The 25,064-nt window shown below is 36.8% G+C and overlaps 1 protein-coding gene across 2 annotated transcripts in view; it reads right to left on the reverse strand.

Moving 5' to 3' along the window:
- Positions 1 to 25,064, reverse strand: part of CFAP70 (cilia and flagella associated protein 70) — a 105,722-nt gene that overhangs the window by 69,017 nt on the left and 11,641 nt on the right. The window contains exons 3-11 of one of the 2 annotated variants that reach the window (XM_036265115.1): positions 19,897 to 19,995; positions 19,647 to 19,726; positions 15,876 to 16,055; positions 11,532 to 11,714; positions 10,199 to 10,293; positions 6,671 to 6,770; positions 4,285 to 4,419; positions 1,499 to 1,666; positions 1,234 to 1,314 (exon numbers count right to left, since the gene is read on the reverse strand). In XM_036265115.1, coding sequence (XP_036121008.1) covers positions 1,234 to 1,314; positions 1,499 to 1,666; positions 4,285 to 4,419; positions 6,671 to 6,770; positions 10,199 to 10,293; positions 11,532 to 11,714; positions 15,876 to 16,055; positions 19,647 to 19,726; positions 19,897 to 19,995 — 1,121 coding nt within the window. The remainder of the gene's footprint in view (positions 1 to 1,233; positions 1,315 to 1,498; positions 1,667 to 4,284; positions 4,420 to 6,670; positions 6,771 to 10,198; positions 10,294 to 11,531; positions 11,715 to 15,875; positions 16,056 to 19,646; positions 19,727 to 19,896; positions 19,996 to 25,064) is intronic. The other variant, XM_036265116.1, reaches the window with a different exon arrangement.

Consider the following 25,064-nt stretch of genomic DNA (forward strand, 5'->3'; position numbering starts at 1 on the left):
TCTCCTCATAACCTTCTGACATTCCCACTCATAGCCTCCTCACCACTATCTACCAACTGTGACCTGATGGGCATTTCTACCTAGATTTTTGCTAGCATCCTAAATACAATGTATCCAAAATCAAACTTATCATTTCCCCTATGTCAACCTTTCTTTTGAATTTTCTCTTAACGATTTTGTCACCCTTCCAGAAAGTAAGGCTTGAAACTTGACTTATCTTTAACTTTTTTTCTCAGTACCTCAAAGCTTCCCAGTTCCACCTTGTCTCTGCATGTTTCTGACTTTCTTTATAATCCCTGCCTTAACTCAAACTGTACTCAACACTCATGTGTACTATCAGAAAAACCTATAAACTGACATCTGAAGCCCTTACCCAACTTCAATCCCTCTTTTCACATCCTTGCCAGATTTCTGCCCTGAAACACACATGAAGTCTTATTTCCACATAAGTTAAAAAGCCTTTAATGTAAGTCCCTAAGATGAGGCTTGAGAGTCACCTATCACCTATAGAATTCAGCCCAAATTTTTTAGTATGCTTTTCAAAGTCTTTCTATAATCCAACTCAGTCTCTCTCTTCTTTCTCACCTCCTAGAACCTCTCCTTTCTTTTCATTTCTCTATACCATACACTGAATTAATTGATGTACCCCAGAGTCTGCTACCTTCTTTGTGCTTTGACTAGCTGTTTCCTGACCCTGAAATGCCTCTTCTTCCATTTTCATCTGGCAAAGTGTTCTCTTCATCTTTCACTACTTAGCTTAGATGCCACCTCTTCCATGAAGACTTCTGAGACTATCCCATCCTAGTAGGTATTAATCTGTCTCCTTGGAGCCCACATAACACTTTTATGCATACCTCTACTACAGCATTCATCAAAATTCTGTGTTACAGTTAGTTATGTACCAGTCTATTTTGCCCACCAGACTGTTGAGTATCCTGAGAGCAGATGAATAAATACTATAGATGATGCATCTTCGCATCCCTCATAGTATTCAATTTAGTAGAATTAATAAAAGACATAAATCTTTAATGCTAGAATGAACCTTAAAGTTTATCTGGTACCTACTCATTTCAATAAGTCTCAGCAAGACAAAGAAATTTACCCAATATCATAAACCAGTTACGGTAAATATAGGATGGTAACTCAATGAGCATCTTTCACTATACCACACTACCTTGTTCAGTAAAGAACTGATGAATTCAAACTTAATTTTACAATTCTATGCATACTTACCTGTCCTTCTGGATTGTGATTTAGAGAGGATTCCGTTTCCAAAGGAGTATCTGAGCTCTGAGATTTTATACTAGATGCTTGCTGAAACAAAATGAATATACCTTAAAAATGGAATTCTTACATGGTCTTCACAATGGCAGGAACAATAATCATTATGCTGCATCAACATGCAAACCAAATTGAGGCAAGTCACCAAATGAGAAATCAGTGTAAGCCTCTGGAATGCAGCAAAATCACCAAAATTATCACCTTCTCAACAACCTACCACATCCCCAGGCCTAGGCCTTTCTTCCATATTTTTTCTTACTATTTTTTCTTCTTTCAGGTTCTTAGAAATAACTGGTTTGGACAATGGAGAATTAACTCCTCCTATTTTGTTATTTGGAATCAAATTATGCCCAGTATCTCGAAACACGCTAAATAAACACTTGGTCTGAAAAACAAACAAAATGCAATGAATCACAAGCAAGTAAAAGAAGCCCACATAATTCTTTAACATCATTTAGTTTTCTAGATCATTTCAACATTGTAGAAACAAAGAGAGATAGGGGAAGTAAAAAACTCTACTGCGTTGCCATACTTGTTGAACAGATGAAACCATCACAGAATGTTAGCTGCCTACCTCCTTATTTAAGTTCTTAAGAGGAGACTTCTTAACCCAGCTTAATTTTGTATCTCACTAACTTGTTACCAGACAGCTTTTAATCTTTGACACATAATTTCAAATTAACTTAAGTGGTAGCATTTATTTCTGTACAAGAAATAGGATCTAATTACTGGTCTATCAATTATGATTAGAAGAATAGGGCAAGTTTAAAAGTTCAAATTAAAACTTTGCACGAGTTTTAACTTGTGGCTCAGTGGATTGAGCGTTGTCCCATAGACTGAGAGATCCCGGTTGGATTTCCTGTCAGGGCACATGCCTGGGTTGCAGGTGCGATGCCCAGTGGGGGGGCGTGCCAGAGGCAGCCAATCAATGTCTCTCTCTCACACACATTAATGTTTCTATCTCTCTCTCTAAAAAAAAATCAATAAAAACATATTTTTTAAAAAAAACCTTTGCTTGGGAAAATTCAACTACAATGACAAAAAGAATGTTACAAGCCCTGGCCGGTTTGGCTCAGCGGTTGGAGCGTCGGCCTGCGGTACTGAGAGACCCGGGTTCGGTTCCCACTAAGGGCACGTACCTTGGTTGCAGTTTGTCCCCAGCCCTGGTTAGTCGTGCGGGTGGCAGCCACTCGATGTGTCCCTTCACATCGATGTTTCTCTCTCTCTTCCTCTCTCTCCTTCCCGCTCTATCTGAACAAAAAATGGAGGAATGTCCTCGGGTGAGGATAAAAAAAAAAAAAAGAATGTTACAAAAATCTTAAAATTAAACAACATGGATGAAACTAAATATAATTTATGCTGTGCAAAAGAAGTCAAACTCCTCACCCCCAAAAAGGGTGAGATTGAACAGAGATAGGAGAAAAGGATAACAGCAAAGGCCATGAGAAAACTTTGATGAGTAATGGGTATTTTCGCTATCTTGATTGTGGTGAAAGTTTCACAGATGCATACCTATGTCAAAAGCTTTAAATCATGTACTTTAAATATATGTCAGTTATACCTCAGTAAAGCTGCTAAGAAGATGGTCCAACAATATTAAAGAAAAAATTGTAAATACTAAACATCACTCACAATCCTACAATTACTGTATTTTATGGATTCTAAAATGCAAACTTTTTCAAATATTAACATCTCTGGGAAATGAGAACATTCATGGAAGTGGTAATGCACCATATGCAGTCATTTGTGTCTTCCTTCTTTCACTTTGCATTAAGTTTTTAAGGTTCGTTGGTATTACAGAATGTATCAGACCATTCCTTTCTTAAAAACAGCTTTATTGATATATAATTCACATTTCATATAATTCACCCAAAATTCAATGATCTTGGTATATTACATTATTTTTAATCCATTTCTTTTCATTGCTAAATAGTATTCCCTTGTACAGATAGACCACATTTTGTTTACCAATTCACCAGTTGTGGAGATTTGGATTGTTGTGAGTTTTGGGCCACTGTGAATAATACTGTTATAAACATTCACATACATATATTTGTATAAATGCAAGTTTTCAATTCCCTTGAGTAGATTCCTAGGAATGATTTGCTGGATTGCATGGTAAGTTTATCTTTAACATAGATGTTTTTTATAGTTGTTCTATTAAATATTGAGAGTACAATATTGAAATTTCTAAATGTTACTGTCAAATTGTCTATTTCTCCTTGTGAGGTTTTGCTTCATGTATTATGAGGTTCTGCTATTAGGTGTGTATACATTTATAATTTATATACATATTTTATATAATAATTTATAATGTATAAATTCTGTCTTCCTGATTGGCTCTTTATTTTATTTTTTTTTCTTTATTGATTTTAGAGAGAGAGGAAAGGAGAGGGATAGAGATAAAAACATTGATGAGAGAGAACATGGATTGGCTGCCTCCTGCATGCCCTACACTGGGAATCTGGCCCACAACCTGGGCATGTGCCCTGACTGGGAATCGAACTGGCAATGCTCAACCACTGAGCCACACCAGGTGGCATGATTAATTGACCCTTTAATCATTATGACATGCCACTCTGTGTCTTTAGTAATGTTTCTTGTCTTGAAGTCTATTTTATCTGATACAAATATTGTCACTCAGCTCTGTTACATTTTCTACTTGCATAGTATGTCTTTTCCATTCTTTTACTTCAACTTATGTGTGTCTAAATCTAAGGTATGTCTGTTTTAAACAACATATCATTGAATCTTGATATTTTAAAATCCATTCTAATAATTTCTGTCCTTTTTAGGAAGTGTTTAGACTACTCACATTATTGTTGAAATATTTGGCCTAAAGTTTTTGAGGGTCAATGGCAGAATGACAGCAAGGCTCTGTATTTAACATCTCAGTATATCAGTTCCAAATATCAGCTGCAAAGATGTATAGGCTAAACATTTAAGTAAATACACGTAAAGGATAAATCTGTATAGATGTACCTTCTATACAATTTTTCCTACCTTTTCATAGACTATACTGTCTATGTAAGGGTGAACATGAAAAGCTCCCCGAATCCTCTTCACACCTGGATACAGCAATGGGACCATATTAACATAAGCCACACCATGAAATGAAAGTGAATTTTCATCGTCCATCTAAAGGAATAAAACCAGAGACCTATTAGTGCTATAGAGCAATGTAGTATATAAGGTATGGGGCTCTGACTCAGCAATTCAAACACCTGGCTTTAGAAACGAGCTGTTACTTAACTAGTTGACTCTGGACCAGTAACATAGACATTTTGGGTCTTCACATTTTTTTTTCAAATTATAAGGGTCAGTTTATTTAGAGTTACAGAGGTAGTAGAAGGGCCCTTGTAACCTAGGAGAAAGAGGGACCAAAGAAGGAAGAGAAACCCCAAAGTGTGCTATAGAAAAAAGAGAGAACACACTGGGGGAAGAAAGGGGTGGGGAAAGGCGCAGACATGCTCCATAGAAAGAGCTTTAGGGTCTTCATTTCTTTATTTTCAAATTGGGCTTAATAATACCACGATCACTGAAATAATATGAACAGTGTTAATGAATAGTAGTTGGATCAACACACACTCACATTAATTAATAATATATATTCAACAAAAAAGTCAACATCACCATGTTGCTTCTTAGGAAAAAGTAAAACTGCAAAAAACAATAACAACAACAATATTTTTAAAAGAAATCAGAAGCTGTGGCTTTTAGCTTTAGTTCATAGATTTATATGAATGAAAGGATCTTACAAGTCATCTGGACCAGTGTTGACAAATAGGCTTTAACTGATGCTTACATTCTAATCAATTGGTGGAGGTTTTTAGAGTAATGTGTTGAGGAAGATTCCGTATCTTTATCTGGGTTCAGAAGAAAAGAGTGTTTTGATTGAACAGTACTATCTGCCATGGATGAAGAAGAATGAAAGACAGTCTGCCATCATGTATTTGCCATCCCTAATGTCATCTCAACTCTCATTACAAAGATGAAGAATATGTCAATAAATATATCTTAACATAATTTTTTTTTTTATCCTCACCCAAGGACATTTCTCCTCTTTTTGTTCAGATAGAGTGGGAGGGAGAGAGAGGAACAGAGAGAGAACATCGGCGTGAAAGTGATACATCGAGTGGCTGCCTCCCACACTACCCAACCAGGGCTGGGGACAAATTGCAACCGAGGTACATGCCCTTGGCCAGAATCGAACCTGCCACTCATTGGTCTGTGGGCTGACGCTCTAACCACTGAGCAAAACCAGCCAGGGCTTAACATCATTTTTAACGGCTGTGTGGTTTGCCATAGACAACTTTTATAAGAAAAGAAGTGAAAGAAAACACATTTAATTCCCACAAGGGTAAAAGTAATCTTTTTGTTTTTACCTGTTAAAATAATTAGAAATTAGATTAAAGTCCTATGTTCACATAATAACATTATGTTGTTTAGAAATTTAAGTAAACTTAGCCAGTATATATTGGCTAAGCAGTAGTAGTATCTTTATTCTTTCAAAAAGCACATTTTAAAAATCAGTAAAATAATTTAGGTGTGTGTTAAGTATATGCTAAATGTCATGAATCATATTAGTTACTGTGGAAGATACAAAGTATTCTACAATAGGATCCCTACCTACAGGGAGTTTATGAAAAGATATAATGATAGAGGAAGTAAACCACCATTTTAATTGAGCCACCATCTTAGAAATGACATGACCCCTTTAGCTTCCTGCTCCTGTAAGTTGCCCGCCCCCCCCCCCCCAACTCGGGCCCAGCATTTGGAGACTGCCTCCTCTAGGTCCGCCTGCGTAAATAAAGGAACCTCTTCCCTTCCTGCTTTCTCCGGTGTGCTGGCTCAGTCTTTTCCATAACAATAAAAGACCAGACATACACAAGTTAGAGAACATATTCTAGGCTCATCAAAGCTATATCTTTTCAGAACAGTAGTACATCTATGAACTCTAGTACTCTAATAATTAGCAAGCTAAAACATTGTAAGTCCAAAGTCTAAAAGAAATTCAGAAAGATGTATGAGGTTGATCCATATTGACAATATTTAACTACTTTTGACATGTAAAAATGGCTATTTCGTATGGTTTTACCTATGGTAAAATTGTAACAAAGGGCTAAAGGGAATAAGGATTTCTAAGAATAAAGGCTAAGTAATTTTTAGTGGACAATAGGGAGCTAGGGTGACCAGTCATCCTGATTTTCCAGGAACAGGGGAGTTTTCTGGGACACAAGACTTTCAGCATTAAAATCAGGAAACTATTCCACAAATCAGAATCAATTGGTCTAGGGAGTAGCCACATCAGTTCATATTTTTCATTGGTATTAGACAGAATTTGAGGCAGCATTTCTTACATCGAATGTTTTTAAGTAAACAAATTTACCTTATCAAATTTGGCAGTTTTCCCTTTGGGTGCAGTGACCAGAGGAACTCTTGTGATTTCAACAGGCCATAAACGGCAATCAGCAATTCGCTTCTGAAAACTGCAGGTCAAGAATCAGACCATTAGCATTTTGTGCAAAAATGGAGTTAGTATAATTTAGGTTAAAGGAAAGTATTCTTCTCTTTTAAAAAGTAATGGAGTACACATATATAAATTCTTATTAGGTAAGTAGGTTTTTTAAACCTTCTCAAATCTATAAAATTCTGAAAATGATTCTACTGTACTGCTAGCAGAGGCAAATTATACCTTTTCGGAGCAATTTGGCAATATGAATCAACAGCCTTAAAATGTTCATAATCTTTGGCCCAGAAATTCCACTTCTAGTGATATTTTCTAAAGAAATAATCAGACAACTATGCAAAAATAGTTTAAAAATATATCAATCTCTACTGTGAAAATAGAGCAGGGCTTCCAGTATCAGCTGACGGACATGTGAAGAGCTTAGAAGTTTCACTACTTTCCTCACAACAAGAAAAAAGCTGATCAAACTGAAAATTAATGACTTTTCTTAGATTCTTCTAAGAATTGGGGTCATAGGGCAAATTGCTACATATAAATTTGAAGAGATAGTCAAGTACAGAGAATCACAGCTGAGATCTGCTTACAGGCTGCAGAAGCCACTGGAGTCTGTAACAGGTAGAAACAACTTAAGGGTAATTCTGACACATTACTAGAGGCTGAGTGTGGATGTGCCAGAGAGTTAAGAACTCCTGGGGGCCCAGTCTTAGGGATTCCTCACACTTTTGGGTTTTAAAACAAGAAGCCCAGCAGATTCTTACAGTGAAGATAGGATAAAAAAATCCTCTTAAGCAGAGAGAAGGAAAAAGTAACCATTTTGAAATATGCCCAGCGTGTTTTCCATAACAAAGGCCTACTCTTAAGGGACAGTAGTCTAGAAAGGCTTATCTGACCCAGGGAAAAGCAGTTGGACATCTCCAGCCCCATCTAGGTTTCATGCCTCACATACGGACAGGAAGAGAAAAAGGCTACTAAACACTTCTGAAGGTCACAACCCAGGGACTCAAACCCATTAAAATCCTGAGATTTAATCACAGGATTATAGAATACTTCTCCCTAACACCTTACCACTACATCAACAGAATTTCAATATAATAATAGTGGATTATAACTGAGAAATGCAAAACACAGATCCTATCTAAGAAAGAGTTCTTAGGCAAACCCAAAATCAACAGGGAAAGAGCAAAAAGAAAACTGAAGCCTTTAGTACCTACAGCTAGAGCAAACATTAAACACAGCCCAGCTCCTAGCCAGATTAACATAAAATCTCACACTAAAAACCCTAATTACCTCATTTCTTATTATTCAGTTCATAATGTTCAGCTTTCAATAAAAAATAGCAAGATCAAGAACTGCACTGTCATTAAATAAATTTTCATGTTCATGAACTTCAAAAAAATAAAACTAAATTAAAAATTGCATGGAATGCTAAAAGGCAAGAAAAAGTCTGAAGAGATAAAGCTAGCATAAGAACTATTCTCAGATATGATGCAGATTTTGGAATGATCAGCTAGCAAATTTAAAATAACTATGATTACTATGTTAAGGGCTCTAATGGAAAAAGCAGACAACATGCAAGAACAGATAGATGGGTAATGGAAGCAGAGAGATTGGAAACCCTAAGAAAGAATAAAAAATAAATGCTAGAGCCCTGGCCAGTTTGGCTCAACGTTTGGAGCATCAGCCTAGTCACAGGTTTCCTTCCAGTCAAGGGTATGTACCTGAGCTGCAGGTTCAATTCCCGGCCTTGATGTTTCTCTCCAAAAAAATAAAAATAAAAATGATAAAAATAAAAAACACTGCAACAAATACGAAAAATTTATTTGATGGGCCTACTGGACATAAGTGAGGAAAGAATCAGTGAGCTTGAAGATATGTCAATAAAAACTTCCCAAACTGAAATGGAAAGGGAAACAGTTGGGGGAAAATCATAGCAGAATTTCTAAGAATTGTTGGACAATTATAAAAGAGGTAACAGGTATACCAGAAGAAGAAGGAAGAGAGAAAGGAGAAAAAGATATATTTGAGGTCATGATGGCTGAGAATTTTACCAAAGTAATGACAGATATCAAACCACAGATCCAGGAAGTTCATAGAACACCAAGCATAATAAATACTAAAAAAAAATTCACACCTAGGCATTTCATATTCAAACTACAGAAAACCAAAGAGAAAGTGAAAATCTTGAAAGAAGCCGGGGGGGGGGGGGGGTGGGGTGGGGGGGGAGGGGGACAACTTTGTATAGAGGAACAAGGATAAGAATTACATTGGACTCCTCTTCTGAAACCATGTAAGCAAGAAGAGAGTGAAGTAAAATATTTAAAGTTTTAAAAGAACCAACCACCAACCTAGAATTCTGTACCCGGTGGAATTACCCTTCAAAAGTAAAGAAAAAAAAATAAAGATTTTCTCAAACAAAAATGGAGAGAATTTGTGACCAGTAGTCCTGTCTTACAAGAAATTCAAAGAAAAGAAAAATGATATGGTTCAGAAATTTGAATCTATGTAAAAAAAGGAAGAGAATCAGAGAATGAAATAAATTAAGGTGAAATTTTTATTTTTTATTTTTAATTGATCAAATTGATAACTATTTGTTTGAAGTACTAATGGCAACAATGTGGCCTTAGCAAAATTAGCAAATCAAATCCAACAATGTATATTTATATTATACACCACAATCAAGTGGGGAACCAGAGGTATACAGGAACTCTCTAAAACATCAGCTCAATTTTTCTGTAATTCTAAAAAATAATCTATTAATTGAAAATAAAATAGTAGTGCAATCAGATTATAAATATATTGATAATCCTCAATCTCTCATCTTTTTCTGATCACTAGGTCACTACAACAGAGAGTAGTAGTTATTCATTCATATAATATCAAGTATCTAAATTTTTTTTAGTGTCTAAATCCTGATTTAATCTGGGCAACAATATATCCAACAAAAACACTACTTCTTAGCCTCTTTTGCATCTAGAGGTGACCAAGGTGATATAAACAGAGGTTGCTGGATTCCAGGAATGTTTCATAAGAGGGGCTAAGACAGCCAGCATGTGTCCTTTTTTATCCTTAAGCACTCCCCTCTTCCAACTTTCTGCCAGGAATGTGAATGTGTAGTTTGGAACTCCAACAGCCATTCTGGACTATGAGACAAACTTGTGGATGGAAGGCACATGTTAAGAAGAGTAGAGGAAAAAGAAACATTGAGCCCGCATACCTCATAACACCAAGGAAACACCATATATACCAGCTCTGAAGTTCCTTTATATGGAAGAAAAATAAGAACCCGCTTTCATTAATTCACCATCACTAGAAGCCTCTGTTATTAGCAAATTTGATGAAAGAAAATCTCAGACCACCTTAACTCAAATATAGATAAAACTAACAGAAGTAACATTTCTTCTCACCTACACTCTTTGTTGTTTAGACATATTCCCTTCCTCTTCCTACCTGACCACTGCGGGAGGATCAAGATAGCAACGACTTTCCAAGTCCCAAGTAATCCTTTTCTTTATGCTCTCTGATTGGTTCCTAAATTCCCTGTCCTGTAAAATAATAAGATAGAGACTTTATTCCCTCAGCATGCCATGATTTCATCCTGCTCAATTGGTGGGGCATTCTCTTAATGGATTTGATCAAAATACTTTTATTACTACTACTACTATTACCATAAGTATGCCTACTACTGTAAATACTACACCATCTTAAATGTTAGGGTACTTTACTATTAATAAAGTACATTAAGATAAATTACTTATATTATCCTTATATTGATCCAGTACTAATTCACATAACCTCAATCAGTGATTCTCAACCCTGAATACATGTTAGAATTCTTTGGGAGCCTCTTTTAAAAAAATAATCAAATCAATGCCCAGTCGGTGTGGCTCACTAGACTGAGCATCATCCCATGGACTGAGAGGTCCTGGTTCGATTCCTGGTCAGGGAACATGCCTGGGTTTTTGGCTTGATCCCCAGTAGGGTGTGTGCAGGAGGCAGCCAATCAATGTTCCTATCTCTCTCCCCCTTCCTCTCTCTCTCTAAAAAAAAAAAAAAAAAAAAAAATCAACATCTAGGCCTTGGTATTATTTTAAAAGTAAATTCTTATGTAATTCACCTGAGTTAAGGCTTGGCCATTGTTATTGTTTTAAAAGCTTTCCAGATGATTCTAGTAAGTAAATAGGGCTGAGAACTAATGATTTAAACTAAAATATAACATAAAATCTAAATATCTAAAATAAAATATCTGATCTAAATGAAAATATAAATCTAAAAACAATATGAATTTCCAATAATCACAATGAGAAAACACACTGCACAATGTTTTTCAAATATTTTAGCTTAATCTCTACTATTTAAAATATTTAGTGTCAGATACTGAAAATAATTCAACTATCCTCATCTTAAAAATTATTTAACTGAAACTTTAAGAAACTAGAACAAAAGTGGCTACTAAGTGGTGATCTGGGAAGAAACTAGGAGGAATGAAGGGGGTTTTTAATAGCATATCTCTTAATTTTTTATTTTGACCTGTGACTGTATTATTATCTACTCAAAAATAAATTTAAAATAAAATAGTAAATTTGTATTAAATCAATTATTTTGTTTGCTGGACTTAAGATGTCAGTAGACTTTAAAATCAGAATTAGATAACTATTATTTTGGCATGTAATGGTTTTATTTTAACAGGTAATGATGCATATAAATTACGGTAGTTCACAAAATATTTTATCTTATGTCAGTGCACTGAGTTCATCACAGTAAAACTGCATAACTCTTTCACCTCAGGGTGGTTTAGCTCTCCATCTTCTTCCTCATAGGGCCCACCAACAATGAACGCATCAGGAATGTTATTAGCTCCTGGAGCCAGAATGTTGGCAATAGGCCATTTTTTGGGCCGGGGAACAGGTTCTCTTTCCCCTCCAAGCTTCAGAGTACCATTCTTGAAGAAAATAGTATAGTCTTTCTGCAGAAATAAATACCATACATCAGGAGGTTTCGTAAAAGACTTTGAAATGGACAAAAAGGATTACTGGAGTGTCTTTTCAGTGGAATGCTAGGTATTATCTGACATACCCTTCTGTGATTATCTGATTCTGTAGAAGGACCTGTGGCCTTCATTGTCTTTGTGTTATTTTACAATTCTGTAATTTATTCAAAATTTATGATAATGAAAATTATTCTTGTCCATAGATATGCAAATATATTTTGCCCTGTGGAGATATAACTGATTATTGTCCTGTGACTGGTAATAAGTTTTGAATTATTAGCAAATTCATTTCAAACAGTCCTGATCATTAACATATGGGTCATTTCTTCAGATTCTCCTCTGAACTGGCTTAAACTCTTTTTGTCATTTTATATTTATATGAGGGCCATGATGCAGCTTTTTAAAAATTATCTTTTAAAAAACAAACTTAAATTTGACAAAACCCTAAAATATAGGCACTTACATATCTATAATTTATCCCAAATATATTTGCAGTAGAAAACTGGTGATGATGTAAATAGGAAATTTATAGAAAGGAAAATTAGAAAATATAACATTTATATAAAAACCTGCTAGATGTCATCAATAGTAAGTGAAATGCACGTTAAAACAATGACATGCATGCTGCCCTGGCCATTGTGACTCAGTGGTTAAAGCATTGTCCGTACACCAAAGGGTTTGAGTTCAATTCCCAGTCGAGGGCACAAAGCTGGGCTGCAGGTTTGATCCCCAGCGCTGGTTGGGGCACATGCAGGAGGCAATCAGTCAATATGTGTCTCTCTTACATTGATGCTTTTCTCTCTCTCTCTCTCTCCTCTCTCTCTGTCTCTCTCCTTTCTCTCTCTCTCTCTCTCTGTCTCTCTCCCTACTCATTATGTTGACTATTATCAAAAACCAAAAAAAGTGTTAGCAAGGATGTGGAGAAATTGGAACCTTGTGCACTGATGTTGGGAATGTAAACTGGTGAAGATGAATTGAAGGGTTCTATACTGAAAATGTAAAATGGCAATAAAACAAGTGAGAGTATTAACTAATTACACCCTTTTAGCAAGTGGTTTGGAAATCTCTACCAAAGAACCTCAAAAGACCCATACACAATCATTCTATAGAAATTTAGACTAAGAAAATAATCTGGAATTAAGATTAAGTTGTGAGGTTTTTTTAATCCTCACCCACTAACAAGCTTTTATCGGTTTTAGGGAGGAAGGGAGCAGGAGAGAGAGTAAACATTGATTGGTTGCCTCCTGCATGTGTCTCGACCAAGGATCAAACCTGAAACTTGAGTACGTGTCTTGACTGAAAATTAAACCCATGACCTTTCAGTGTACAGAAGGATGCTCCAACCAACTGAGCCACACCGGCTAGGGCAAGAGGAAGTTTCTTTATAATAAAGTACATATACAAAATCCACAAAACTAATATACATAAAGTAATTTGTGTAAAAATACATCCCAAAATTGTCAATTTAAAAATGTTTTACATATTTTCCATAATAAATACGTATTTATTGATATATAATCTATAATATATTATATATAATATATAAACTATAAATATAAACATCTATTTATAAAACAGAAGTAAACTTTGTTTTTTTAAGCTTAAAATAAATCTCAGCCATTAGCAGAGTTTGCTCTGAATGAATGCTTTTTTTTAATCTTTATTGTTGAATGTATTACAGATGTTCCTCATTTTTCCCCCATTGACCCCCTCCTCCCTTCTCCTGCCCCTCCTGCTTTTCCCCACATTGTTGTCTGTGTCCATTAGTTATATAAATTCTTTGGTTTATTTCTTCCCACCCCCATTCCCCCTTCCCTTTGAGGTTTGTCAGTCTAACAACCAATTTGTACTTCTTAATCCCTTCACCTTTTTCACCCATTCCCCCAACCCCCTCCTCCCACCTGGCAACCAACAAAATGTTCTCTATATGAGAATGTTTCTGTTCTGCTTGTTCATTTTGTTTGTAGATTCAATTGTCGATATATATGTATTCATTGCCATTTTGTTTGTTCACATATTTTATCTTTTTCTTCAAAAAGACCCTTCATCATTTCATATAATAATGGTTTGGTGGTGATGAACTCCTTTAGCTTTTCCTTGTCTGGGAAACTCTTTATATGGCCATTAACTCTAAATGACAGCTTTGCAGGATAAAATAATCTTAGTTGTAGGTTCTCGCTTTTCATCACTCTAAATATTTCTTGCCACTCCCTTCTGGCCTAACTGCTTTTCTCTTGCTGCTTTTAAGATTCTGTCTTTGTCTTGAACATTTTGCATTTTAATGATGATGTCTCTTGGGGTTCATCTTGTTTGGGATTCTCTGTGCTTCCTGGACTTGTATGTCTGTTTCCTTCACCAAGTTAGGAAAGTTTTCTGCCATTATTGTTTCAAATAGGTTTTTGATTTCTTGTTCTCTCTCTTCTCCTTCTGGCACCCCCAAGATGCGAATGTTGGCACGCTTGAAATTGTCCCAAAGGCTCCTTACACTATCCTCATTTTTTTGGATTCTTTTTTCTTTTTGCTGTTCTGATTGGATGTTTTTTTGCTTCCTTATATTCCAAATCGATGGTTTACTCCTTGGCTTTACCTACTCTTTACTACTGAATCTGTGTAAATTATTCTTTTTTTTTTTTTTTTTTTTTTATACTCACCCGAGGACATTTTTTTTTCCATTTTTTGTTCAGGTAGAGTGGGAGGGAGAGAGAGGAAGAGAAAGAGAGAGAGAGCCCTGGCCGGTTTGGCTCAGCGGTTAAAGCGTCGGCCTGTGGTCCAGAGAGACCCGGGTTCGGTTCCCGCTAAGGGCATGTACCTCGATTGCAGTTTGTCCCCGGCCCTGGTTGGGCTGTGTGGGTGGCAGCCACTCGATGTGTCCCTTTCACATTGATGTTTCTCTCTCTCTCTCTCCCTCCCACTCTATCTGAACAAAAAATGAAAAAATGTCCTCAGGTGAGGATAAAAAAAAAAGAGAGAGAGAAACATCAACGTGAAAGGGACACATCAAGTGGCTGCCACCCACATGACCAACCAGGGCCAGGGACAAATCGAAAACAAGGTACGTACCCTTAGCGGGAACTGAACCCAGGTCTCTCTGGACCACAGGCCAACGCTCTAACCGCTGAGCCAAACTAGCCAGGGCAATTCTTTATTTCAGTTATTGCCTCCTACATTTCTGACTGTGCCTCCTCCATTTCTGACTGCTCCTTTTTTATGCCTCTTGAGTCCCTCACTAAGTTCACTGGGCATCCTTAGGTCTTATAAGCAGTATTTTGAACTCAGCATCTGGTAGGTTGCTTATCTCCATCTCACTTAGTTCTTTTCCTGGGGTTTTGTTCTGTTCATTCATCTGGGACCTGTTTCTTTGTCTCTTTATTTTGGCTGCCTCCCTGTGTTTGTTTCTATGTATTATTTAACTAGATGTATGGGGCTAGCTGAGACCAGATGCTGCTTATTCGAAAGAATTTAGGAAAAACCTGAAGCAGGATCCAAGACAGGTCAATCCTATGGTTAAGCAACTGGCAACAGCTCGGGTGGGCCTGAAAGTTGGGTGGGGCCTCAGGGAATCACCAGGGTGGGGCAACCAGTGTGCGCCAGGTTGCTGGAGTCCCAGATATGGCAACTGTCTGCCGCCCCAGGGAAGGGCTCACCAAAGGAACAAAGGCCTTTGACAGCACGTCAGTCCAGGAGAAAACTGCCTCTCCAGCCCTCGCTCCAGTGCCAAACAGCTCAGTTCTTCCCTGTATGTCTCTGGTGCCTGTGTAGTTACCTCCTCTTCAAGCTTAGAGGGAGAGAGTCTGATAAGTCCGTGCACAGGCCTTTTAAGAAGAGGTGCCTCGGGCTCCAGCGCCTCAACCTCCATGAGCCTCAGATCCTGCTGGTTTTTCTAGCCAGAAGTTATGTAGACTTGTCTTCCTGGCACTGGAACCCTGAGCGGGGCACCTGGTGTGGGATGGGGACCCCTCAGTACTCAGGGAGGGCCTTCCCAACCGAGGTGTCCTCCTAATTTTTATCTGCCACACATGGGTGTGGGGCCAGCCTATTGCACCTCCGTCCCTCCTACTCTGAATGAATTCTTAGTAGGTGAAGAGATGCCCTTGTGAGTGTTTAAATCTATGTAAATATGTGGCTATGGGACTTTACCTCTCCAGCTGATGGAACTTGCAGACTGACCATGTAGTTCTGCAGGGGCCCTATTGGAATGAAGGATTCAGGCACAGAGTAGGCAGCCTCCAATGTGACCTTCAGGAGGTTGCCTCCTAAGATCTGGGCTGTTGTCAATAAAGGCTCCGCCACAGATACTTTAACTTCGAGACTACACTGCTGGAAAAAAATAAAATAATGCAAGATTTTGAAATGCCAGAGATCTTATTTCATTTGAAGTTTTTTTTGATCCTCACCTGAGAATATTTTTCCATTTCCATTTTTCAGATAGTAAGAGGAAGAGAGGGAAGAAGGGAGGGAGAGAAACATTTATGTGAAAGAAACACATCAGTTGGTTGCTTCCAAAACAACCCCAAACAGGGCCGGGGATTGAATCGCAACTAAAGTACGTGTCCTTGACCGGAATCGAACCCATGACTCTTTGGTCTGTGGGCCAACGATCTAACTGCTGAGCCAAACCAGCCAGGACTGAATATTTTTTCTTATTTCATTTGAATATTACATCACTGTTCAAGGTAAAAATGGTCAAGTCTATTTCCATACAGAGGATTCAAATAACTTTCTCTAGGTTCTATGAATTAGACAGAGATAGAGCCAAGAAACTTATCCCTCAGCTAGGTGCTTCCCTTCTACCATACTGAGGTCAAGTATGTATACAAATGTGTACAGAAAAGGAATTGGAAGGTTCTATACTGAAATGTTAATAGTGTTTGCACATGAGTGAGTGAAATTGGGGTACTTTTTTTGCTAGTCTATATTTTATGTTTCTTCTGTAACTCAAATGTAATGCTTTTAAAAAAACTTTCAGGTTTCATGAAATATTTGAAAATCTTATTCTTTAATATATTTCTATTTTTCAAATATAAAAAGGTTTTTGTTTTTTGCTTTTTGGCAGCATGAGTAAGTTCAAGGAATAAATTTTTTAGAAGGGCTGCCAAGCCTTTGATGTTAGTAATGTATCCAAGTAGGACAGTCAAGACAAGTAGTGTTGTTTAAAATAGAGAAGAGACAAGAATTTGTTCACTTTCATTTTATTTCTTAGAAATCAACATTAATAATAGTAATTAATATTATTATTAAAGAATTAAGTATCCTGCCAATGGGAAATTCCCAAGTTATTTCTCCAATAGAAATTCTGATTTGGCAAATGTAGTGCTTTTTAAAAATAAATATTTTTTCAAATATATATGTATATATCCATATGTAGAGAGTTAGACATTTATGTATATATGATATTTTTATACAGTATACAATAAAAAGTAGGTTTAATATGTGTAACTATATGTCAGGCATTTTACTATAGCACTAGAAATATAAAGATAAATAAGATATTATAAATTCATGATTTATCATAAATGCTATAATAGAGACCTTACAAATCACTCTAGTCAAGAAGTCCAATGAGGAAGTGAACAATTAATTATTGGGGTCAGGATGAGTAAGAGATGGTAACATCTGAATTAACTTTTACAAGGTGACTAGGAGCTCAGAGTCTGGATAAGCAGAGGAAGGAAAGAGAAAATAATTATGAACAAAAAAAAAAGTTTAGTGTAAAGTGGTATTAAAACAGCATGGTGCACTCAGTTCAGGTATAAGCAAGTAGTTTAGGATTTTAGAACATAAAGCATGAGGAGGAGGGTGCTGAGAGATGAGCTTGAACAACTGGCAGGCTCATATCGTAAAGCTTACTGCATGCCTGCTAAGGAATCTGGACCTTAACATGTAAGCAACAAGGTGAATCTACGAACACACAGAACTAAGCAAGGAAAGAGATGTGGTCATATTCACTTTTAAGTAACTCTGTAAGGAGTGGGAAGGCTGAACTGAAGAGAGGTAAGGGCAGTTACAAGGCTACTTGTAATGTTCCAGGTGAGAAATTATAAGGCAATAAAGAGTAGAAATGAAGCTAAGGAGATAAGGTCCAAATGCGCTTAGGATATAGGAAAGGCTGAATTTGGTGAAAGGCAGATTTGGGAACTGGTTGTATTTAGGGTGTGAGGGAGCAGTCATGGATGTAACATAGTTTCTATGTGTGTCCAATAATTTCACAAATGGGTGATGCCATTAGTCAAAATACCAAGATGAAGAAAGGAAGAGTAAGTTTAAGGGAGGATACTGAGTTTAGCTCTGGAATGTTGCGTTTTAGGTGCCTATGGGATATTATTAGAGAAACCCAGCAGGTGACTGTAAAGTCTGACATTCTGGGATTCAGGAGAGGGTTCTGGGCTGGAGCTGTTGCATTAGAAGTCTTCAACATACTGGTGACTTTTAAAATCATAGATGACACCTCTCCCCTGCCCCCAGGAGTATGAACACAGACTAAGAAGAGAAGGTGGTCAAGAAAAGACTTTTTGGACTTACAGAACAAGCAGAGGAGAGATCTAGTGCAGGAGCATGAAAAGGTATGGTAAGTGAGTAGGAAATCAGAACACCAAAGGAAGGAAAGATTTTAAGAAAGAGGCACTGAAGAATGGGACACCTCTGGTCAATATGTCTCTGAGAAGATAAGTAAATGTCCCTAATATTTCTAACTTGCATTACTCAATCAAGACAGGGAATATTGGAAGATGAACTGAAATCTTTCCAAGTACAGGTTTATATCATTTTAGTCTCTGAATCTTGCTTAAATATAAACTTAGTGAGAACTCCCAAGCAAATGGAAATTAACTGTCAAGTATTTTTCTTTGAGTATGTAAAACAAGTAAACAAAGGAATATTATGAGCAAACATCATAAGGACTGAAAATCCATTTGATTGACTTTTCTTCTTTAGAAATCTAAGGAAAATCAATAGTACATAGGCTGTGAGCCTGAACCAAGACAGACACACTGAGCTAAAATATATACCTCTTTCCAGCACAAGTTACATGTAATGACAGAAAGATAATGAATGATATTTTTACATCCAATTAAAGGATAAAGCTATAATAATCCTAGAAAATAAGAAATACCATCATTAAACTACACATTTTTAGGAATCCTTGAAAGATAGAAATCAAGGTAAATTAGATTTTTTTTTTAATAAAAGAAACCAACCACATCCTAAAATAAGAGGACCACAGCAGATGCAGGAGTGGATTGTGACAGCTCCAAGGTCAGAATCAACAAGAAGCAGAAAGAAGCCTACTGTGATGGTTAATTAGAGAACTGCAGTCAGAACAGGTGGATCAGTTGGGCTCCCTTCTCTCCTTTAGCTGTCAAAACAGAAGGCAGCTGTGGTATCTGCTGAGCGTGGGTGCACCTGCACCAGTGTGGCAAACAGTGCCCCAAGAAGCTAGTGATCCCCAGGAGGAATGGGAAACACAGCCCAGAAGACAAACCAGTGACACAGCCTACCAATTCAGGCTTCTCCTACTCCGATAAACAGAGACAGGCTACCATGCCAGAAATTATGTTACATGCATCCATATACTATTTAATTTAATCCATAAAGACATAGATCAAGAGGCATGTGGACAGTTAAGCCTTCCCTACATCTACCCCTGGGCAAAGTATCTGATACCTACTCTATGCCCATGTGCCCTTGCCCACCATTTAATCACACTGGGTTAAAATCCATAATATGTAGATTATGGACTCCTAAGATAGGAGTCTGCCTTATTTATCTTTGTTTCCCAGACCTAGTACTATATGTGACTGTAAAAAAGAAGGTGCTTGATAAATTGGACTCAATCGAATTGAACCTCAATATCAGACAGACTTGTTAGACTGAATGGCAGGCTGAAATGTTGACAGTTAAAACTCTGATTACCTTAATACCTGGTTGAAGAGGCTCTAAGGGAGAACCTAGCACAGGGTGCAGTGGGACCATTGTTTCAAATGAACTCTCTCCTGCAAAAAGAAGGCCAAATTAAGCCAAAGAAGAAAAGGTTAGACAAAGATAAATGTGCTCACCTTTTGATCAAATCCCTCAAATTCAGAGAGGCTGATTTTTTCATTTCACTGGAGTTAAATTTTATGAGCTTTGTTATATCTACTTTTGAGCAAATCACACATCTCACCTTCCACTAAAGGAAGAAGGTCCACCACAGCTTGACCAACAATTAAGGTCTTCTCATCTTTCTGTTTCTTTTCCTTTGGCAAAACTTCAGTCATAGTTACTAGAAAAATCAAAACAAAACAAAAATGAGAACATGTCTAGTTTATCCATCAGATAATCGAGGTGCAACAAGCAATGCATTACCAAAGAAATTTAAGAGAGATGAATTTGACACCCGAGAAGGCACCACTATTGGGACTTTTGATGGAAAATACTGGACCACCTCAGTGACCTTTTTCTGTGACAACTCTGTAATATATATATATATATATATATATATATATATATATATATATATATATATAGTTAGCAGATATAAAGAGATCACATTAAACATAGATAATTTTAGGGAAAATGACATCCTTATAATGTTGAACATTCTTGTCTAAGAACATGGTATGCCTTTCCTTTTATTCAACCTTATATCTCTTAATAGCATTTTCTTTATAGTTTGTTTGTATCAGAACCCAAATAAGGTCCACACATTGTAATTAGTTGATGTCTCTTAAGTCTCTTTTGCTCCATAGCTTCCCCTTCCATTTTATTAGATTCCCAGCCCCATCCCCCTTTTTTTCTGTTAATCCTTACCCACGAATATTTTTCCATTGATTTTTAGACAGAGTGAAAGGGAGAAAGGGGAAGAGAGATAGAGACACACACACATTGATGTGAGAGAGACACATTGACTGATTGCCTCCCGCACAAACCTGACCAGGGCCAGGGATCAAACCTGCAACCCAATTTTTCCCATTTTTATTTTTCTAATAAATTGTCCATTTAATCTAAGTTTTCAAAAGTAATGGCAGACTATTCCTTTTTATGTCTTTTTAAAATTGTGGTATAATAAACATTACATAAAATTTGCCATTGTAACCATTTTTAAGAATACAGCCCAGAGGTATTAAGTACATGTCACCACCATTCATCTCTATAACTCCTTTCATCTTCTAAAAATGAAACTCTATACTCACTAACAATAACTCCCCCTCCGCCTTTCCCCAGGGCAACCATGAAGATACTTGCTGTCCCTATATATTTGACTACCCTAAGTACCTCCTGTAAGTGGAATCACAAATATTTGCCTTTTTGTAACAGACATTTCATTTAGTATAATGCCCTCAAAGTTAATCCATGCTGTAGCATATGTCAGAATTTCCTTTTTTTAAGGCTGAGTAATATTCTATTGTGTGCATATACCACATTTTGCTTATCCAATCATTCATTGATGAACACGTGGGTTGCTTCCAAGTTTTACCTTTTGTGAATAATACTGCTCTGAACACAAGCGTAAAATATCTCTTTGAGAACTGCTTTCAATTCTTTTGGATATATGCTCAGAAGTGGAATCACTAGATCATAAGGTAATTCTATTTTTAATGTTCCAAGGGTTCCAAATTGTCCACATCCTTATCAACACTTGCTACTTTCTGTTTGTCATTTTATAGAAGCCATCCTAATGTTTATGAGGCAGTATCTCACTTACAGTTTGAGTTTGCATTTCCTTAATAATTAGTGATGTTGAGTATTTTTTCATGTGCTTATCAGCCATTTGTAGATCTTTTTTGAAGAAATGTCTATTCAAGTGTTTTGCCCATTTTTGAATCAGGTTGTTGTTGTTGTTGTTGTTGTTTTTAATCCTCACCCGAGGACATTTTTCCATTTTTTGTTCAGGTAGAGTGGGAGGGAGAGAGAGGAACAGAGAGAGAGAAACATCGATGTGAAGGGACACATCGAGTGGTCGCCACCCGCACAACCGACCAGGGCCGGGGACAAACTGCAACCGAGGTACGTGCCCTTAGAGGGAACCGAACCCGGGTCTCTCAGGACCGCAGACCAACTCTCTAACCGCTGAGCCAAACCGGCCAGGGCTGTTGTTGTTGTTTTTTGAGTTTTAGGATTTCTCTACATATTCTGGATATTAATCCCTTATCAGATACATAACTGGCAAATATTTTCTCCCATTCTGTGGGTTGCTTTTTCACTCTGTGAATAGTGTCTTTTTAAAAAAATATATGTTTTTATTGATTTTAGAGAGAAAGAGCGAGATACAGCCGTTGGTTGCCTCCTGCATGCCCCCTACTGAGAGATTGAGCCCACAACCTGGGCACGTTCCCTGACAAGGAATCAAACCAGTGACCTCTTGGTGCATGGGATGATGCTTAGCCAACTGAGCCGCACTGGCCGGGCAACTCTGTGAATCATGTCTTTTGATGGACAATTTAAAATTTTTTTTCACTAAATCTAACTTCTCTATTTTTCTGTTTGTTTGTTTTCCTGTGTCTTTAGCATCATATCCAAGAATGTATTGCCAAATCTAATGTCCTATATTTTCTTCTAAGAGATTTATTGTTTTAGGCCTCACATTTGTTTTTGATCCATTATGAGTTGATTTTTTAAATCTGGTGTTAAGTAAGGGTCTAACTTCATTTGTTGCATGTGGCTATCTAGTTATCCTATCACCACTTGGTGATAAGACTGTCCTTTCCCCTACTGAATGGTCTTGGCACCCTTGTCAAAAATGATTCAAACATACATGTGAGAGTTTATTTCTGAGCTCTCTATTCTATTTCATTGTTCTGTATGTCTCTCTTTATGCCAATACCACACTGTTTTGGTTACTGTAGACTTATATAGTAGGTTTTGAAATCAGAAAGTGTGAGACCTCCAATTTTTCAAGATTGGCTTAGCTATTTGGTATTATATTGAAAGGAGCAGTGAAAGCAAGAATCCTTTCCTTGTTCCTAATTTTAGAGGAAATAGTTTCAGTCTTTCAATCTTTGACTATAATGTTCACTGTGGGTTTTTGTATATGGCTTTTATCATGTTAAGGCAGTTTCCTTCTATTCCTAGTTGTTGTTTTTTTTCATGAAAGGGTGTTGAATTTTGTCAATGGTTTTTTCTGCATCAAATGAGATGATCACGTGGGGCTTTTTTTTTTTTAATCCTCACCCAAAGATATTGTTCCATTTATCTTCAGACAGAGTGGGAAGGAGAGAGAGAGAGAGAGAGAGAGAGAGAGAGAGAGAGAAACATCAATGTGAGAGAGACACAGTGATTGGTTGCTTCCCACACAACCCTGACCAGGGCCAGGGACCAAACTACAACCAAGGTATATGCCCTTGACCAGAATCAAAGCCATGACTTTCTGGCCCAAGGGCTGACGCTCTAACCACTGAGCCAAACCAGCCAGGGAGACATGGGGTTCTTTTCCTTTTCCATTCCGTTGACTTTGGTGTATTAAAATGAGAGAGTTGTATGTTGAACTATCCTTGCATTCCAAGAATAAATCCCAATTGGTCATAGTGTATGATTCTTTTAATATGTTGCTCAATTTGGCTTGCCAGTATTTTCTTGAGGATTTTTGCATAAATATTCATAGGCAATATTGGTTTGCAGTTGTTTTTTTCTGTAAGTATCCTTGTTTGTGTTTGGTGTCACAGTAATGCTGGCCTCATAGAATGAGTTAAGATGTATTTCCTCCTCTTCATTTTTTCAGAAGAGTTTGAGTAGTTTTGGTATTAGTTCTTCTTTAAGTTTGATAGAATTCACCAGTGAAGTCATCATGTCCAGGATTTTTCTTTGTTTGGAGATTATTTATTACTGATTCAATCTCCTTATTAGTTATAAATCTATTGACATTTTCTTTCTTCATGATTTAGTCTGGTAGTTTTTGTGTTTCTAGAAGTTTGTCCATTTCATCTAGGTTAGGCAATTTGTTAACAATTGTCCATAGTTTTCTCTTATAATATTTTTAATTTCTGTAGAATTGGTTTTAATTTTAGATTTTAGTAATTTGAGTCTTCTCTTTTTTTCCTTAGTCTATTTACCTATAGGTTTGGCGATCTTTTCAAAGAGCCAACATTTGCTTTTATTGATTTTCTCTATTATTTTTCTATTCTTTATTTTGTTTATCTCTCCTCTAGTCTTTATTATTTCCTTCATTCTGTGAGATTTGGGTTTAGTTTCTTCTCCTTTTTCTATGTCTTTAAGTTGAAAAGTTAGATTGTTGATTTGAGATCTTTCTTGTTTCTTAATATTAGCATTTTTAGCCATAAATGTACTCCTTCACACACTTCCGCTGTATCTCCTAAGTTTTGGTATGTTGTGTTTTCATTTTATAACTTCCCCTGTGATTTCTTATTTGATCCATTTGTTGTTTAAAAGTATGTTGTTTAGCCCTGGCCAGTTTGGCTCAGCGGTTAGAGCGTCGGCCTGCGGTCTGGAGAGACCTGGGTTCGGTTCCCGCTAAGGGCACGTACTTCGGTTGCAGTTTGTCCCCGGCCCTGGTTGGTCGTGCGGGTGGCAGCCACTCGATGTGTCCCTTCATGTCAATGTTTCTCTCTCTCTCTCTCTCCCTTCCTCTCTCTCCCTCCCACTCTATCTGTACAAAAAATGGAAAAAAAATCCTCTGGTGAGGATAAAAATAAATAAATAAAAGTATGTTTAATTTCCACAATTTTGTGAATTTACAATTTTCCTTTTGTTATTGATTTCTAACTTCATGCCATTTGTATTTGTAGAAGATACTCTGTAAGATATCTTTTTAAATGTATTAAGATTTAATGTGTGGCCTAACATATAATCTGTCCTTGAAATGTCCCATGTGGTTGTTGGATAAATTATTCTGATTATATCATTTAGAACTAGGTGGTTTAATGTACTGTTTCACTCCCTTATTTATTTTCTTATCCTCTATCTGGTTGTTCTGTCCATTACTATGAGTGGGATATGTGAAGTCTCCAACTACTGTTTTAGAACTATCTATTTCTCCCTTCAATTCTGTCAGTTTTTGCTTCTTATATTTTATTGATCTATCATTAGGAGCCTAACTATTTATAATTATTATATCTTCTTGCTGCATTGAATCTTTTGTTAATATATAGTGTCTTATTTTGACTCTTATAATCTTTTATGGTGTAAAGTCAATTTTGTCTGGTATTAGTATAGCCACACCTGCTCTTTTATGGTTACTATTTGCATGAAATATCTTTCCCACCCTTTCATTTTCATGCTGTTTATGTTTTTAGATCTAAAGCAAGTCTTTTCTAGAGAGCATATAGTTGGATTCTGTGTTTTTATCCATTCTGCCAATCTCTGTCTTTTGACTGGACAGTTTAATCATTTTACACC

This window comes from Molossus molossus, unplaced genomic scaffold (assembly GCF_014108415.1).
Source record: "Molossus molossus isolate mMolMol1 unplaced genomic scaffold, mMolMol1.p scaffold_m16_p_17, whole genome shotgun sequence".
In the NCBI taxonomy this organism is placed as follows: domain Eukaryota; kingdom Metazoa; phylum Chordata; class Mammalia; order Chiroptera; family Molossidae; genus Molossus; species Molossus molossus.